The sequence below is a fragment of the Babylonia areolata genome, chromosome 15 (genome assembly GCF_041734735.1).
Source record: "Babylonia areolata isolate BAREFJ2019XMU chromosome 15, ASM4173473v1, whole genome shotgun sequence".
Taxonomy (NCBI): domain Eukaryota; kingdom Metazoa; phylum Mollusca; class Gastropoda; order Neogastropoda; family Buccinidae; genus Babylonia; species Babylonia areolata.
This window is the reverse complement of record NC_134890.1, coordinates 167,501-187,500: the sequence shown is the minus strand read 5'-3', so window position 1 is coordinate 187,500 and position 20,000 is coordinate 167,501. Positions and strand designations below refer to the sequence as shown.

The 20,000-nt window shown below is 43.4% G+C and overlaps 1 protein-coding gene across 7 annotated transcripts in view; it reads right to left on the bottom strand.

Moving 5' to 3' along the window:
• The window catches only part of LOC143290346 (mucin-like protein), a 90,171-nt gene that overhangs the window by 59,288 nt on the left and 10,883 nt on the right, over positions 1-20,000 (bottom strand). For all 7 annotated transcript variants that reach the window (XR_013056366.1, XR_013056367.1, XM_076599700.1 and 4 more), the window contains 8 exons: positions 18,451-18,575; positions 15,337-15,660; positions 13,920-14,073; positions 12,808-13,063; positions 10,399-10,601; positions 7,695-7,809; positions 6,565-6,655; positions 2,046-2,219 (listed from right to left, as the gene is read on the bottom strand). Coding sequence is in view for 5 of the 7 variants with exons in the window: in XM_076599700.1 (XP_076455815.1) it covers positions 2,046-2,219; positions 6,565-6,655; positions 7,695-7,809; positions 10,399-10,601; positions 12,808-13,063; positions 13,920-14,073; positions 15,337-15,660; positions 18,451-18,575 (1,442 nt within the window). In the remaining 2 variants the exon portion in view is untranslated. The remainder of the gene's footprint in view (positions 1-2,045; positions 2,220-6,564; positions 6,656-7,694; positions 7,810-10,398; positions 10,602-12,807; positions 13,064-13,919; positions 14,074-15,336; positions 15,661-18,450; positions 18,576-20,000) is intronic.

Here is a 20,000-nt window from a genome sequence, read left to right as displayed (position 1 = left end):
CACAACTTTCACCGCTGTCAAAGCAAGGGACAGGTGGTCACTGTATGCCTTCACCTGAACAATGGGAACCATTCCTCACAACTTTCACCGCTGTCAAAGCAAGGGACAGGTGGTCACTGTATGCCTTCACCTGAACAATGGGAACCATTTCTCACAACTTTCACCACTGTCAAAGCAAGGGACAGGTGGTCACTGTCTGCCTTCACCTGAACAATGGGAACCATTCCTCACAACTTTCACCGCTGTCAAAGCAAGGGACAGGTGGTCACTGTCTGCCTTCACCTGAACAATGGGAACCATTCCTCACAACTTTCACCGCTGTCAAAGCAAGGGACAGGTGGTCACTGTATGCCTTCACCTGAACAATGGGAACCATTCCTCACAACTTTCACCGCTGTCAAAGCAAGGGACAGGTGGTCACTGTATGCCTTCACCTGAACAATGGGAACTTCTTCTTCTTCTGCGTTCACTCGTATGCACACGCATATGTAGGCAGCCATACTCCGTTTTCGGGGGTGTGCATGCTGGGTATGTTCTTGTTTCCATAACCCACCGAACGCTGACATGGATTACAGGATCTTTAACGTGCGTATTTGATCTTCTGCTTGCATATACACACGAAGGGAGTTCAGGCACTAGCAGGTCTGCACATATGTTGACCTGGGAGATCATAAAAATCTCCACCCTTTACCCACCAGGCGCCGTCACCGTGATTCGAACCCGGGACCCTCAGATTAACAGTCCAACGCTTTATCCACTCGGCTATTGCGCCTGTCGAACAATGGGAACCATTCCTCACAACTTTCACCGCTGTCAAAGCAGGGACAGGTGATCACTGTATGCCTTCACCTGAACAATGGAAACCATTCCTCACAACTTTCACCGCTGTCAAAGCCAAGGGACCAACTGGACTGGAATGGCCAGAACAGCCCAGAACAGAGTGTGATGGCAAGGAGTCGTTGATGGCCTATGCTCCACCGGGAGCGATGGGCAATGAATGAATGAAATGAATGTCAAAGCATGAAGACTTTTTTTTTAATTTTTTTATTTTAAATATAATCCAGAAAGCATAATTCAGTTCTCCAGATAACACTGTCTGTGTGATAGCTAAATCATGGACACACTTTTGTACGTTTTAATGTTAAGTGACTGTGATGAAATGTCTGGGCTTTTCAATGATCTACTGTATGTAGCAGGAGGAGGAATTTGTGTTTAATGTCCCGTCACACATATCGGTGACTGAAGACATTTTGTTCAAGTATTTATGAATACATTTGAGTATTATCGGTTAGAAGGGGTGGGAGATGTGAATGAATGGAGGGTTGGGGGAAACTGGGCAAATGAGGGTGAAATGAGAGTGAAATCTGAAAAAAAATCTAAATACAATTACAGGAAATTACTTAAAGGACTTCGTAAAAGAGAAGTCGTTAAACTGACAAGCGAAGCAACTGATAATGAATGTAGAAAGTAAAAAACATCAACGTTCTACTGTATGTGCATCTCTGTGAGTGCGGCGTGGCGTGTACGAAAGACAATGGCATAGCAATCACAGTTTCCTTCCTTATATAATGAATAAATCGTCTGACAACGCTTCATCAGTTTTTGGCGTGTAGACATGCTGACAGGCACACTCTCTCTCTCTCTCAAACACACACATGTACACACTTACGCGCGTGCATGCATGCACACATGCATAAACACACACACCCACCCACGCACACGTGTTCGCACACATTCTCTCTTGTAACTCCACAACTAACTTGACGAAGACCATGGCGCTTGTGCGATGCATAAAACATGAAGACTTATACACCACACCACATCTGATGTAAAAAAAAAACAACTTTTTTTTTATCAGAAATTTTTTTTATCTATCTCTTCTGAACACACACACACTCACCCACCCACCCTACACACAAACATCCACACCAAGTCACACAACCCCACCCCCACCTATCACCCCCCCCCCTGCCCCCCACACACACCCATCCTCCCGCCATCACCCCCCCCACACACACACACACACCCTTCCCCCATGAGCATACCTTCAAGGACACCCCATCAGTGAAAGCGATCTCCAGCTCGTCCAAGTCGTGGTTGATGTGGGCGGCAACGTCAGGACACAGCCCTGTGTGCTCTGCGTCGACCTCCCTTCCCTCCATGTGCACCTTGATCCGCCCCCCCTCCACGTGCAGCTCAAAGGCTGTGCTGTTACTGTACTGTATAGACATCACAGGTGTGTTGTTACTGTACTGTACACACATCACAGGTGTGTTGTTACTGTACTGTATAGACATCACAGGTGTGTTGTTACTGTACTGTATAGACATCACAGGTGTGTTGTTACTGTACTGTACACACATCACAGGTGTGTTGTTACTGTACTGTATAGACATCACAGGTGTGTTGTTACTGTACTGTATAGACATCACAGGTGTGTTGTTACTGTACTGTATAGACATCACAGGTGTGTTGTTACTGTACTGTATAGACATCACAGGTGTGCTGTTACTGTACTGTATAGACATCACAGGTGTGTTGTTACTGTACTGTACACACATCACAGGTGTGTCGTTACTGTACTGTATAGACATCACAGGTGTGTTGTTACTGTACTGTATAGACATCACAGGTGTGTTGTTACTGTACTGTATAGACATCACAGGTGTGTTGTTACTGTACTGTACACACATCACAGGTGTGTTGTTACTGTACTGTATAGACATCACAGGTGTGTTGTTACTGTACTGTACACACATCACAGGTGTGTTGTTACTGTACTGTATAGACATCACAGGTGTGTTGTTACTGTACTGTATAGACATCACAGGTGTGTTGTTACTGTACTGTATAGACATCACAGGTGTGTTGTTACTGTACTGTACACACATCACAGGTGTGCTGTTACTGTACTGTACACACATCACAGGTGTGTTGTTACTGTACTGTATAGACATCACAGGTGTGTTGTTACTGTACTGTATAGACATCACAGGTGTGTTGTTACTGTACTGTATAGACATCACAGGTGTGTTGTTACTGTACTGTACACACATCACAGGTGTGTTGTTACTGTACTGTACACACATCACAGGTGTGTTGTTACTGTACTGTACACACATCACAGGTGTGCTGTTACTGTACTGTACACACATCACAGGTGTGTTGTTACCGTACTGTATAGACATCACAGGTGTGTTGTTACTGTACTGTATAGACATCACAGGTGTGCTGTTACTGTACTGTACACACATCACAGGTGTGTTGTTACTGTACTGTATAGACATCACAGGTGTGTTGTTACTGTACTGTATAGACATCACAGGTGTGTTGTTACTGTACTGTATAGACATCACAGGTGTGTTGTTACTGTACTGTATAGACATCACAGGTGTGTTGTTACTGTACTGTACACACATCACAGGTGTGCTGTTACTGTACTGTACACACATCACAGGTGTGTTGTTACTGTACTGTATAGACATCACAGGTGTGTTGTTACTGTACTGTATAGACATCACAGGTGTGTTGTTACTGTACTGTACACACATCACAGGTGTGTTGTTACTGTACTGTATAGACATCACAGGTGTGTTGTTACTGTACTGTATAGACATCACAGGTGTGTTGTTACTGTACTGTATAGACATCACAGGTGTGTTGTTACTGTACTGTACACACATCACAGGTGTGTTGTTACTGTACTGTACACACATCACAGGTGTGTTGTTACTGTACTGTACACACATCACAGGTGTGTTGTTACTGTACTGTACACACATCACAGGTGTGCTGTTACTGTACTGTACACACATCACAGGTGTGTTGTTACCGTACTGTATAGACATCACAGGTGTGTTGTTACTGTACTGTATAGACATCACAGGTGTGTTGTTACTGTACTGTACACACATCACAGGTGTGTTGTTACTGTGCTGTATAGACATCACAGGTGTGTTGTTACTGTACTGTATAGACATCACAGGTGTGTTGTTACTGTACTGTATAGACATCACAGGTGTGCTGTTACTGTACTGTATAGACATCACAGGTGTGTTGTTACTGTACTGTATAGACATCACAGGTGTGCTGTTACTGTACTGTATAGACATCACAGGTGTGTTGTTACTGTACTGTATAGACATCACAGGTGTGTTGTTACTGTGCTGTATAGACATCACAGGTGTGTTGTTACTGTACTGTATAGACATCACAGGTGTGTTGTTACTGTACTGTATAGACATCACAGGTGTGCTGTTACTGTACTGTATAGACATCACAGGTGTGCTGTTACTGTACTGTATACACATCACAGGTGTGTTGTTACTGTACTGTATACACATCACAGGTGTGTTGTTACTGTACTGTATACACATCACAGGTGTGTTGTTACTGTACTGTATACACATCACAGGTCTGTTGTTACTGTACTGTACACACATCACAGGTGTGCTGTTACTGTACTGTACACACATCACAGGTGTGTTGTTACTGTACTGTACACACATCACAGGTGTGTTGTTACTGTACTGTATAGACATCACAGGTGTGTTGTTACTGTACTGTACACACATCACAGGTGTGCTGTTACTGTACTGTACACACATCACAGGTGTGTTGTTACTGTACTGTATACACATCACAGGTGTGCTGTTACTGTACTGTATACACATCACAGGTGTGTTGTTACTGTACTGTATAGACATCACAGGTGTGTTGTTACTGTACTGTACACACATCACAGGTGTGCTGTTACTGTACTGTACACACATCACAGGTGTGTTGTTACTGTACTGTATAGACATCACAGGTGTGTTGTTACTGTACTGTATAGACATCACAGGTGTGTTGTTACTGTACTGTACACACATCACAGGTGTGTTGTTACTGTACTGTATAGACATCACAGGTGTGTTGTTACTGTACTGTACACACATCACAGGTGTGTTGTTACTGTACTGTACACACATCACAGGTGTGTTGTTACTGTACTGTATAGACATCACAGGTGTGTTGTTACTGTACTGTATAGACATCACAGGTGTGTTGTTACTGTACTGTATAGACATCACAGGTGTGTTGTTACTGTACTGTATAGACATCACAGGTGTGTTGTTACTGTACTGTATAGACATCACAGGTGTGTTGTTACTGTACTGTACACACATCACAGGTGTGTTGTTACTGTACTGTACACACATCACAGGTGTGTTGTTACTGTACTGTATAGACATCACAGGTGTGTTGTTACTGTACTGTATAGACATCACAGGTGTGCTGTTACTGTACTGTATAGACATCACAGGTGTGTTGTTACTGTACTGTATAGACATCACAGGTGTGCTGTTACTGTACTGTACACACATCACAGGTGTGTTGTTACTGTACTGTACACACATCACAGGTGTGCTGTTACTGTACTGTATAGACATCACAGGTGTGTTGTTACTGTACTGTACACACATCACAGGTGTGTCGTTACTGTACTGTATAGACATCACAGGTGTGTTGTTACTGTACTGTATAGACATCACAGGTGTGTTGTTACTGTACTGTATAGACATCACAGGTGTGTTGTTACTGTACTGTACACACATCACAGGTGTGTTGTTACTGTACTGTACACACATCACAGGTGTGTTGTTACTGTACTGTATAGACATCACAGGTGTGTTGTTACTGTACTGTATAGACATCACAGGTGTGTTGTTACTGTACTGTATAGACATCACAGGTGTGTTGTTACTGTACTGTATAGACATCACAGGTGTGTTGTTACTGTACTGTATAGACATCACAGGTGTGTTGTTACTGTACTGTACACACATCACAGGTGTGCTGTTACTGTACTGTATAGACATCACAGGTGTGCTGTTACTGTACTGTACACACATCACAGGTGTGCTGTTACTGTACTGTATACACATCACAGGTGTGTTGTTACTGTACTGTACACACATCACAGGTGTGCTGTTACTGTACTGTATAGACATCACAGGTGTGTTGTTACTGTACTGTACACACAATACAGGTGTTACTGTACACACAACACAGGTGTGACAACACACCAGGTAGTCAAATAGATACACCTGTAGACAGACAAGAACAGTGACGCTGCAGTGTGATGCTTTCTCCTCAAGGAGAGCAGATACACAGAGAAATCTGCAGTGACAAAAAAGCATTACAATGCAATGCAATACAATGCAACAGAATGCAAGGCATTGTAATGCAAGGCAAGGCAATATCATGCAATGCAATACAACACAATATGACGTAACACAATACAATACAATACGATATCATGCAATGCAATACAACACAATATGACATAGCACAATACAATATGATACCATGCAATTCAATGCAACACAATATGACGTAACACAATACAATACAATACAATACCATGCAATGCAATGCAACACAATATGATGTAACACAATACAATATGATACCATGCAATGCAATACAACACAATATGACATGACACAATACAATACAATACGATACCATCCAAGTCAACACAACACAACGCAACACAAAGAGGCAAAAAACAACTCCAACCTTGATGGCAAAAGCGGTGAAAACAGTGGTGTTGAAGTTCTGTCGGTCCGTCTTCTGTGAACGTCCCTGAATCTCCAGCAGTGGAAACTGCCTGCAGCACAGAGAACTCCTATTTTGCATCTGGATTTCCTCACTTCTGCTGGACTCCAGTTAATTCTGAAAAACTGCACATTTCCCTAAAAATATTTGTTTTTAAAGTTTTCCACATTTTGGCTCTTCCAAGGTAAGCAGCCTGTCGTGCAAATGACTCTCTTTGTGAAACGCTTTGGGTTTGATCTCTGACTGAAGACAGGTGATGTTTAAGTCTCAAGGAGGACGTACATGATGGAGGAAGGTGGTACAATGGTCAAGACACTCAGCTGTCAATACAGAGACATGGAATCCCATCCTTTCTCTCAAGTCTGACAGGAAAATCAAACTGAGTGTCCAGTCGTTCGGGTCAGACAATGAACCCAGACCCCGTGTGCAGCAGAACCCATGGCATCCAGAGTGTGGTCCTCTGGAAAAAACTGGATAAAAAAGAAATCCACCGTGCTAGGTACACAAATACATCAGCAGGCACTCCAGGCCTGACAAGCACGTTGGGTTATACTGCTGTCAGGCATCTGACTAGCAGATGTGGTGTAGTGTATATGGATTTGTCCAAACACAGTGATGCATAACATAACATAACACCCTCTCCAAAACCATCCTGCAAGGGACTGTAGAGGGAGGGCACAGACGGGGGCGGCAGAGAAAGAGCTGGTCCGACAACGTCAAGGAATGGACCAAAATGACGATGTCAGATCTCCTCACAACAGCTGCCAACAGAACGGCGTGGCGAGCTATGACATCTTCCTCATGTCCCCCCAACGACCCCAGCGGTCGAGGGAATGAGTGAGTGAGTGAGTGATGCCTTCTTGAGAAAGTGAAACTAAACAAAACTAAGTATCAACTGTTATAATAATGATAATATCATTGTCAGTTCCAACAACAACAATCATCATCATCATTATCCTCATAACAATAACAATAATAATGATAATAATAATAAAAACAGCAGCAACAACCATAATAATAATAACAATGACAATAATGATAAGAACAACAATACTAACAACAGCAACACTAATGACGGATAATCAACTTACGCATGCCCGTCCATCCCAAAGCGAAGAAGAACATATTCATTCCAACCATTGAACGTGTACATGGTGGGGCTGTCTCTGTTGGATGTGATGAAGTGACCGTTCCCCCACACCAAGGCTGCAGGGTTTTCACACACACACACACACACACACACACACACACACACACATGCACACAAACACAGCACCATCACACACACACATCACACACACATACACTCACACACACATCGCACTCACCCATGCATGCACACCACACACACACACACACCACACACACACACACAGCAACCACATGATCACACACAACATGCACTCACATCAACACACACACAACATTTTATCATCCATGTATTCGCATGCGGGAATCACAAATCGTAGACATCAATACAGTAGTCAATCATACAGTTATTCAATCAGGTATTCAGTCAATCAGGTATTCAGTCCATCATGCAGTCAATCATGCAGTCAGTCAATCATAGTCATTCAATCATACAGTCATTCAATCATGTAGTTAGTCAATCATGTATTCAGTCCATCATGCAGTCAGTCAATCATGTATTCAGTTCATCATGCAGTCAGTCAATCATGCAGTCAATCATACAGTCAGTCAATCATGCAGTCATTCAATCATGTATTCAGTCCATCATGCAGTCAGTCAATCATACAGTCATTCAATCATGCAGTCAATCATACAGTCATTCAATCATGTATTCAGTCAATCATGCAGTCAGTCAATCATACAGTCATTCAATCATGTAGTCAGTCCATCATGTAGTCAGTCCATCAGTCAATCATGCAATCATGTATTCAGTCAATCATGCAGTCAGTCAATCATACAGTCATTCAATCATGTAGTCAGTCAACCATACAGTCAGTCAACCATGTAGTTAGTCAATCACACAATCAGTCAAACCCGTAGTCAATCAAATATGCATTCAGTCACTACTGCAGTTAGTATGTCAATCAACTGCACAATCAAAGTTTCACTTGACAATCAATTCTGCAGTCAGTCGGAGGACCTGTCAATCATGTAGTCTGACAATCAATTCTGCTGTCAACCAGTCAACCAACCACACTGTCAATCAATTATCAATCAATCAGTCTATCAATCTGTCTGTGTATGGATCTGTATGTGTAATGCAGAGTTGCTGGCGTGAAAAAAATTGTTCATGTAATCCAGACCTGCTGGTCTGAAGCAAACTGTCATGTAATCCAGACCTGTTGGTCTGAAGCAAACTGTCATGTAATCCAGACCTGTTGGTCTGAAGCAAACTGTCATGTAATCCAGACCTGCTGGTCTGAAGCAAACTGTCATGTAATCCAGACCTGTTGGTCTGAAGCAAACTGTCATGTAATCCAGACCTGTTGGTCTGAAGCAAACTGTCATGTAATCCAGACTTGTTGGTCTGAAGCAAACTGTCATGTAATCCAGACTTGTTGGTCTGAAGCAAACTGTCATGTAATCCAGACTGAAGCAAACTGTCATGTAATCCAGACTTGTTGGTCTGAAGCAAACTGTCATGTAATCCAGACTGAAGCAAACTGTCATGTAATCCAGACCTGTTGGTCTGAAGCAAACTGTCATGTAACCCAGACTTGGTCTGAAGCAAACTGTCATGTAATCCAGACTGAAGCAAACTGTCATGTAATCCAGACTTCTGCTGGTACAATACTTCTTCTTCGTTCGTAGGCTGCAACTCCCACGATCACTCGTATATGCGCGAGTGGGCTTTTACGTGTATGACCGTTTTTATCCCGCCATGTAGGCAGCCATACTCTGTTTTCGGGGATGTGCATGCTGGGTATGTTCTTGTTTCCATAACCCACCGAAAGCTGACATGGATTACAGGATCTTTAACGTGCGTATTTGATCTGCTTGCGTATACACACGAAGGGGGTTCAGGCACTGGCAGGTCTGCACATATGTTGACCTGGGAGATCGTAAAAATCTCCACCCTTTACCCACCAGGCACCGTCACCGTGATTTGAACCCAGGACCCTCAGATTGAAAGTCCAACGCTTTAACCATTCGGCTATTGCGCCTGTCACTGGTACAATACAAAACAAATCATCAAGTAATCCAGACTGGAGCTGGCTAAACCTTGCTGTTCTTCTGTGGATAATATCTCACTCTAATTTCATGATTTCATTTAACCATGTAGACTTAAGAAAGAGAGACAGAGAGTCAGTGTATTTGTATAGGTATTTATATAGTATTTATTACTTTTTATCACAACAGATTCACAACACACCACCACTCTGCCAACTCTCCTGACAGCCACAACAGCCCAGTGGTTAAAGCGTTGGACTTTCAATCTGAGGGGTCCCAGGCTCGAATCTCGGTAACAGCACCTGGTGGGTAAAGGGTGGAGATTTTTCCCATCTCCCATGTCAACATATGAGCAGACATACTAGTGCCTGAACCTCCTTCGTGTGTATACGCAAGCAGAAGATCAAATACGCACGTTAAAGATCCTGTAATCCATGTCAGCTTTCAGTGGGTTATGGAAACAAGAACATACCCAGCATGCACATCCCGGAAAACTAAGTATGGCTGCCTATATGGCGGGGTAAAAATGGTCATATACATAAAAAGTGACTCATGTACATACCAGTGACCATGGGAATTCCAGCCCACGGACAAAGAAGAAGAAAGACCAAATCTTCACGCAAGCAACAGACGTGGGGAGAAAAGAGCACAGACCTGTGATGGGACGATGACTCTGGTTGCTGTAATTTTCACAGCGATCGACGGGCACGAACTGGCGGAACTGGCTGCACAGGGCGCGGTGGTCCGTGGTACAGCACTTGGTGAAGCCATCGTTGATCTTCGTGTTCTTCACATCGTCTTTCAACTGAAGTATCGGCGCTTCCATTTGATCCGTTATCAGCAGCCCGTTGGATGTTCTGCACACAGATGAGAGTTAACTCACTCGGGACGACAAGTTTTCTCCCTTGCTTTTCCCCACAGACGGCCCATTTGTAAGGGTTTGGAAAAAAATTACAAAAAATACAAAATACAGAGTAAGAAAATGAAACTTTCAGAACTGGTTTATTACTTGTTGAGCTATTATATAAAAAAAAAATCAAATTTCTCATCTTATTTTTACAGTTTTGCCATATGTAGAAAATACTGCCAATTTTTCACCCCGAATCACCATACTCATGCTCGCTTTCTGCATTAAATTCGCTTTCTTCTTCGTCATCATCCACCTCTTCAATGTCCGACCCTTCAGTTTGTAGCATTTCAAGTACTTCGGCAACCCAAAAATGTTGCTGTCGCTGCCTTGTTCACTTCACAACATTTGAGAAGAGCCCGCTTTGCTAACAGGCTGGCACGCGAGCAGACAACCGGTCAGTGACTTTGTCAGCATGTGTGCGAGATGGGCCACACATGCCAGGCTGACCAATCATACTGCATTCCTGCATGCAGTTTTATTTGTTTTTCCTATCTAAGTGGATTTTTCTACAGAATTTTGCCAGGAACAACCCTTTCGTTGCCATGGGCTCTTTTACGTGCGCTAAGTGCATGCTGCACACGGGACTTCGGTTTATCGTCTCATCCAAATGACTAGCGTCCAGACCACCACTCAAGGTCAAGTGGAGGGGGAGAAAATATTGGCGGCTGAGCCGTGATTCGAACCAGCGCACTCAGATTCTCTTGCTTCCTATGCGGACACGTTACCTCTAGGCCATCACTCCACTTAGAGTTGTGTATCTATTATATATATGTGTGTGTGTGTGGGGGGGGGGGCTTGGGGGGTGGGGGGGTGGGTGTGTGGGGGGGGGGGGGTGTGGGGGGGTGGGTGCGCGCGAATGTGTCTCCTGGTTTGTGTGTGTGCACTCGTACGCTTCAGCTTAAACTAGCGTACGCTGACCCACCCCACACATGATGAAGATAATGACTTCCCAGTCCAACTTGGAAGAAAGGGCCAAGGACGGGAACTGAACCCAGACCTTTGTGGACACTGTACTGACAGAGGGGTGTCTTCACCATTCTGCCACCTTCCTCCTGCTCTCTCTCTCTACAGGAAAATGGGTAAAGAGATGGACAGGACAACCATGTGAAGAGGGCCAGGCTGACAGACAACATTGCACAATGGACAGGACAACCATGTGAAGAGGGCCAGGCTGACAGACAACATTGCACAATGGACAGGACAACCATGTGAAGAGGGCCAGGCTGACAGACAACATTGCACAATGGACAGGACAACCATGTGAAGAGGGCCAGGCTGACAGACAACATTGCACAATGGACAGGACAACCATCTGAAGAGGACCAGGCTGACAGACAACATTGCACAATGGACAGGACAACCATCTGAAGAGGACCAGGCTGACAGACAACATTGCACAATGGACAGGACAACCATGTGAAGAGGGCCAGGCTGACAGACAACATTGCACAATGGACAGGACAACCATTTGAAGAGGGCCAGGCTGACAGACAACATTGCACAATGGACAGGACAACCATGTGAAGAGGACCAGGCTGACAGACAACATTGCACAACGGACAGGACAACCATCTGAAGAGGGCCAGGCTGACAGACAGACTTTGAGGAAGAAAGAAAAGAAGGAGGAGAAGAACAAGAAGAAGACACAGAAGACAAAGAAAGAGAACAACAACAAGAAGATAAAGAAGAAGACAAAGAAGAACAACAATAACAAGACAAAGAAGAAGAAGAAGAACAACAACAACAACAAAAACAACAACAACAAGATAAAGGAGGAGAAGAAGAAGAAGAACAACAACAACAACATAAACAACAACAACAACAAGATAAAGGAGGAGAAGAAGAAGAAGAAAAACAACAACAACAATAACAACAACAAGACAAAGAAGAAGACAAAGAAAAACAACAACAACAACAACAAGACAAAGGAGAAGAAGACGAAGAAGAAGAAAATGAAGAAGACAAAGAAGACGAAGAAGCGAAACAAGAAGACAAAGAAGACGAAGAAACGAAACAAGAAGAAGACAAAGAAGAAGATAAGAAACAACAACAACAACAAGACAAAAAAAACCAAAAAAACAAAGACAAAGAACAACAACAACATAACAAAGAAGAAGACGAAGAAGAAGAAGACAGCTCCAGAGCGCCCTGACCTGTAGCAACACCTGGTCCTCATGCCGGTCAGGATGTTGATGACCTGAGCGGCGATGCAGCGCCTGCCTCCCTCCTCCGGGTCGATGTGGAACAGAGGGTTGGTCAGGGCCTGCGACAGCACGCAGGGGCACGCCACCACACCATCCCTCACCTCCCCCAGATCGGGCCCCGTCGTGCTCACCCACTCCACGCAGGGGGCCAGGGAAGGGGGCGGGGACTGCTGCCAGGCACTGGAGGTGAAGGTCGCCAGAGTTCCTGTGACACACAGCACGCAACAAGCAGAGTGATGGTGGTTAACAGCGTCCAGCCTCGGAAGCGGGAGGATCTGAGCGCGCTGGTTCTTCTTCTGCGTTCAGGACTGCAACTCCCACGTTCACTCGTATATGCGCGAGTGAGCTTTTTACGTGTATGACCGCTTTTAACCCGCCATGTAGGCAGTCATACTCCACTTTTGGGGGTGTGCATGCTGGGTATGTTCTTGTTTCCATAACCCACCGAACGCTGACGTGGATTACAGGATCTTTAACGTGCGTATTTGATCTTCTGCTTGCGTATACACACAAAGGGGGTTCAGGCACTAGCAGGTCTGCACATATGTTGACCTGGGAGATCGGAAAAATCTCCACCCTTTACCCACCAGGCGCCGTCACCGTGATTCGAACCCAGGACCCTCAGATTGAAAGTCCAACGCTTTAACCACTCGGCTATTGCGCCCATCGCGCGCTGGTTCGAATCACGCAGTCACCAGTATTTTCTACCCCCCTTCCACTAGACCATGAGTGGTGGTCTTGACACTAGTCATTCAGATGAGACAATAAACAGGTCCCGTGTGCAGCATGCACTTAGTTAAAAGAACCCACTGCAACAACAGGGTTGTCCCTGGCAAAATTCTGTAGAAAAATCCACTTCGATAGGAAAAACAAATAAAACTGCATGCAGGAAAAAATACAAAAAAATGGGCGGCGCTGTAGTGTAGCAACGTGCTCTCCCTGGGGAGAGAAGCCCGAATTTTACACAGAGAAATGTGTTGTGATAAAAAGAGAAATACAAAATACAAACACCTTTCTACAGACAGGCGACTGACAGACAGGTGATCTACAGTGCAGGGTACCTGCCACAGGTGTCCAGGACTGTGCGGTGTCTGCAGTCAGGTGATGTAAGGCCTTCACGCTGAAGTCCTCCATGCGTGCCCATGTGCTTCTCCAAGCCACCCTGCCCTGCAGACTTCGTCCGTCCGTCGCCATCACCACTTGGAAGGTCGCCGGCTGTAACCATCAGTGTCAAGGTCATTGGCATGAAAGCCATTAACACCTGTGGTGGAGACATTTGATCAGTGTCAAGGTCACTGGCATGAAAGCCATTAACACCTGTGGTACAGACATTAATTTGGTCAGTGTCAAGGTCATTGGCATGAAAGCCATTAACACATGTGATGGAGACATTTGATCAGTGTCAAGGTCACTGGCATGAAAGCCATTAACAACTGTGGTGGAGACATTTGGTCAGTGTCAAGGTCACAGGCATGAAAGCCATTAACACCTGTGGTGGAGACATTTGATCAGTGTCAAGGTCACAGGCATGAAAGCCATTAACACAACAGGGCAGAGACATTTAGTTGGAAGATTGTAAAATTCTGTTGTCAACAAAGAACAGGGAGAGAAACAAGAGGTATGGGAGTAGGGAGGTTGTGTGTGTGTGTGTGTGTGTGTGTGTGTGTGTGTGTGTGTGTGTGTGTGTGTGTGTGTGTGTGTGTGTGTGTGTGGTGTGGTGTGTGAGTGTGTGTGTGAGTGTGTGTGTGTGTGTTTTGGATGAGCATCCTTTCATTGAGAATCCATTCGTATGTGAGTGTTCAGACAGGTGAGTGAGAATGACTGTCTGGTAAAAGCATTTGACAATTTGATGTTTCAAAAAAATAAGCGTACACTTACATCTCCCTTTTTCTTTTTTCTTTTTTTTTTTTGTTGCTTCAGGCTCTTGCAACACAAACACTCTAGAAATCACTGATGATATTCACTATCATCAAGGGTATCATTACTTGCTGCATCACAAGCCCTATGTGAAAGCTGTTCACAGATTCAGTTTCAAGGTGTCAGAGCGTGTGCACAGATCCATATACGCTACACACATTTGCTGTTTAAAAAAAATTATGCGGAGAAAACTAAACTGCCATACCCACCCAGAAAGCTGACTTTATCGACAGCCCTGTAAAGAGGAGCTTCCACTCAGCTGACGACGTTAAAGACAGGATCAAAGTGGGGCAGAGAGATAGACAGACAGAGGCAGGGTTGCGTGTGTGTGTATGTGGTGTGTGTGTATGCGTGTGTGTGTGTGTGTGTGTGTGTGTGTGTGTGTGCATGTCCACGTGTGCATGCATCGTTTGCATATCATTTTCAAAAACGCTTCATTTTCAAAAACGCTTGTGTGTGTGTGTGTGTGTGTGTGTGTGTGTGTGCGTGCATGCGTGCGCATGTCCACGTGTGCGTGCTTGCATCCTACACACACCCTTTTCAAAAAACGCTCACACTCACAGGAAAGTTCACAAAATCAGCAGCCCTGAAGGGCAGAGCGTCCACCCAGGTCACCACGGCGATGAAGATGGGGTCGAAGTGGGTGAGATTTGCCAGGTCCCGGTACGTCTCAAACAACGATCTGGTGTCGTTGTCAGCGTAGGTGTCGGCCAGGGACAGGTTGACATGGTACAGCCCGCGCTGTTCGCTGCCACCGGTCAGGTCCACGTCCGCCCAGTACGGGGCCAGGAAGGCAAGGGAGGTAACTGAGGGGCTGTCAGGATCCTCCGGCATGCGGCGCCTCGAGAACGCTTTGTTGAAGGTGACGTAGCCGTTTGTGTTGATCTGAAACAGTGAGGTTAAAGGTTAAAAGGCGCCTGGAGTACGCTTTGCTGAAGGTGACGTAGCTGTTTGTATTGATCTGAAACAGTGAGGTTAAAGGTTAAAAGGCGCCTCGAGAACGCTTTGTTGAAGGTGACGTAGCCGTTTGTGTTGATCTGAAAGAGTGAGGTTAAAGGTTAAAAGGTTGATCTGAAAGAGTGAGGTTAAAGGTTTAAAAAGCTGATCTGATCGAGTGAGGTTAAAGGTTATAAGGTGCCTGGAGAACGCTTTGTTGAAGCCTCAGAAGGTGATGTAGCCATTCGTGTTGATCTGAAAGAGTGAGGTTAAAGGTTTAAAAAGCTGATCTGATCGAGTGAGGTTAAAGGTTATAAGGTGCCTGGAGAACGCTTTGCTGAAACTGATGGAAGAAATGACAGATATAGGTAACAAGACAACGTCTCTGAAACACATGACAGATATGATAAGTAACAAGTTAACATGTCTCTGGAACACATGATACGTAACAAGTTAACATGTCTCTGGAACACATGACAGATATGATATGTAACAAGTTAACATGTCTCTGAAACACATGACAGATATGATATGTAACAAGGTAACATGTCTCTGAAACACATGATACGTAACAAGTTAACATGTCTCTGGAACACATGACAGATATGATATGTAACAAGTTAACATGTCTCTGAAACACATGACAGATATGATATGTAACAAGTTAACATGTCCCTAAAACACATGACAGATATGATATGTAACAAGTTAACATGTCTCTGAAACACATGACAGACATGATATGTAACAAGACAACATGTCTCTGAAACACATGACAGATATGATATGTGGTTTAAATAATCTTTAATTATTCAACAATACACATGATTACAATGCAATGAATGACAAAAGAGCATCAACAAGCTTAAAGCTTATACTGTGCTCACAACGTTGCACTTCAATTTTATCATGACGGCTGATGAACCATATTATGACTTGTATCAAATAACATTCATAAACAGTAAGTAATGAAATAATGAAATAAAACAAATAAACAAACAGTACATAATATAGTAAAATAATGCTAATATCAATATTAACATCAGATTAAATTTATTATCACATTTGAAGGTGCTATGATATGTAACAAGACAACATGTCTCTGAAACACATGACAGATATGATATGTAACAAGACAACATGTCTCTGAAACACATGACAGATATGACATGTAACAAGTTAACATGTCTCTGGAACACATGACAGATATGATATGTAACAAGTTAACATGTCTCTGAAACACATGACAGATATGATATGTAACAAGTTAACATGTCTCTGAAACACATGACAGATATGATATGTAACAAGTTAACATGTCTCTGAAACACATGACAGATATGATATGTAACAAGTTAACATGTCTCTGAAACACATGACAGATATGATACGTAACAAGACAACATGTCTCTGGACTAGTCTGTCTTTTTCTGGCTGTTGTCAACATCATCAGTATCCTTACCATTACCTCAATACGACAAAGACACTCATTGTGTTCCTTCAGATTAGTTAACCAGTCAATCAGTCCATCCATACGATTCTTCATAAGTCAGTGACACTCACTGTGTTCCTTCAGATTAGTTAACCAGTCCATCAGTCCATCCATACGATTCTTCATAAGTCAATGACACTCACTGTGTTCCTTCAGATTAGTTAACCAGTCAATCAGTCCATCCATACGATTCTTCATAAGTCAGTGACACTCACTGTGTTCCTTCAGATTAGTTAACCAATCAATCAGTCCATCCATACGATTCTTCATAAGTCAATGACACTCACTGTGTTCCTTCAGATTAGTTAACCAGTCCATCAGTCCATCCATACGATTCTTCATAAGTCAGTGACACTCACTGTGTTCCTTCAGATTAGTCCATCAGTCAATCAGTCCATCCATACGATTCTTCATAAGTCAGTGACACTCACTGTGTTCCTTCAGATTAGTCCATCAGTCAATCAGTCCATCCATACGATTCTTCATAAGTCAGTGACACTCACTGTGTTCCTTCAGATTAGTTAACCAGTCCATCATTCCATCCATACGATTCTTCATAAGTCAGTGACACTCACTGTGTTCCTTCAGATTAGTTAACCAGTCCATCAGTCCATCCATACGATTCTTCATAAGTCAATGACACTCACTGTGTTCCTTCAGATTAGTTAACCAGTCAATCAGTCCATCCATACGATTCTTCATAAGTCAGTGACACTCACTGTGTTCCTTCAGATTAGTCCATCAGTCAATCAGTCCATCCATACGATTCTTCATAAGTCAGTGACACTCACTGTGTTCCTTCAGATTAGCTAACCAGTCCATCAGTCCATCCATACGATTCTTCATAAGTCAGTGACACTCACTGTGTTCCTTCAGATTAGTTAACCAGTCAATCAGTCCATCCATACGATTCTTCATAAGTCAGTGACACTCACTGTGTTCCTTCAGATTAGCTAACCAGTCAATCAGTCCATCCATACGATTCTTCATAAGTCAGTGACACTCACTGTGTTCCTTCAGATTAGTTAACCAGTCCATCAGTCCATCCATACGATTCTTCATAAGTCAGTGACACTCACTGTGTTCCTTCAGATTAGCTAACCAGTCAATCAGTCCATCCATACGATTCTTCATAAGTCAGTGACACTCACTGTGTTCCTTCAGATTAGCTAACCAGTCAATCAGTCCATCCATACGATTCTTCATAAGTCAATCGACCAAAGAGGAAGTGCGCTGGGCTCACTCACATAGTAGCGGGAAACCTCCATAGTGCCGATGGAGAACCCCCCAGGAATGCTGAACGGTCCGTAGTTCTCATCTCTGCTTCTCACCCTCACTGTCTTGGAGTTGGTGTACGGTAAAATCACTTCCACTGAAATGTTAGCAACACATGTCGGGGACCTACATAAATGGCAATTCTTGTGCACAGATAGCAATAATAATGATAGACAGTACTTATAAGGCACAGACTCTCCATGCAATGGGCTCTAAGCGCCTTTCATGAAAAAAATACATATACAATGGTGCATAATAACATACCTCTGCACATGAAAAAACAACACATGTGTATCTTTACACTAAGACAAACTGCAGGTATGAACACACACACACACACACACACACACACACACACACACACTCATTTACCATTGCACTTGTGTCTTATAAACCTTAAGGTTTCATGACAATAAAATCTATTCTATTCTATTCTATTCACACACACACACATGAAACAACATTACCATCAGTAGATGCTGTAACCCATTCACACTGGTTTCCGACATTATTTTGGTTACTGTTCTCAAATTTGATGAAAATGGGGTCACTAAACTAAAGTGCAGCTATTTTCCTGGACTGAAAAAAAAGGGTCTGCAATGACACATCCGTTTGGTTTCTGCACTGACACATCCGTTTGGTTTCTGCAAATCAGAATGAAAAATGGTGCAAATCACAAAGCTACTCTTTCTGTTTCAGACCCAACAAACTAAATGCGAAAGTCGACAAAAACTTGCAGGCTTGAGACAAGTGTCGGTTTGTGTTCATGATACAAGCCATTTCGCATTATGTTATGCCTAATACAGTAATAGAGGAGTCGGTTACATGCAAAATGTCATTTCTCGTATACCTGCATTGCTAAACACAAACAAGTTTTCATTCAAACGGGTCCAAGAATTCAGGATATCAAAACGAAATTACCCAGAAATATTCTGAACAGTCTCCTTGTGCCATTTTCTCGCCAGTGTGTTTAAGAGCATTCCCTGTTTATTTGGTCACCTTCAGAGAAAAGTGAAGACACATTTATCTTTTTCGAAACTGTCTCTTGAACAAGATTCCCTGTTGATAAGCGTCTGAGTCAATAGCTGCTGTTCTGTACAAGGGAGGTCACTCCTGTGGTCCTTCGACAAATGGAAGCTACCTTCGGCGACAACAACATTATGTTAGATCTCCCTTTCTTCAAAAATAAATGATCAACATTGTAGTGTGGCTTGAAATTGCAATGAATGTGAAATCTGGTCCTTTAAATAGTGATAGTTTTTAAAGGATTCCAGAGTGAAACTACTGGATCAGACAGACAGGCTTTTACACAGACATTTTCTAAACACAGTAGCATTCGAAAAATAATAGTAAGCAAACCCCAACACATACTGTTTTTGTTTTTCTTGACCCAACTACTCCTCCAGATTGGTACACACACACACACACACACACACACACACCTTATACACATGCCCCTGCCCCCCCAACCCCCTCCTACATTATAATGTTTCCAATGAAGTCTACTACTACCCCCACCACC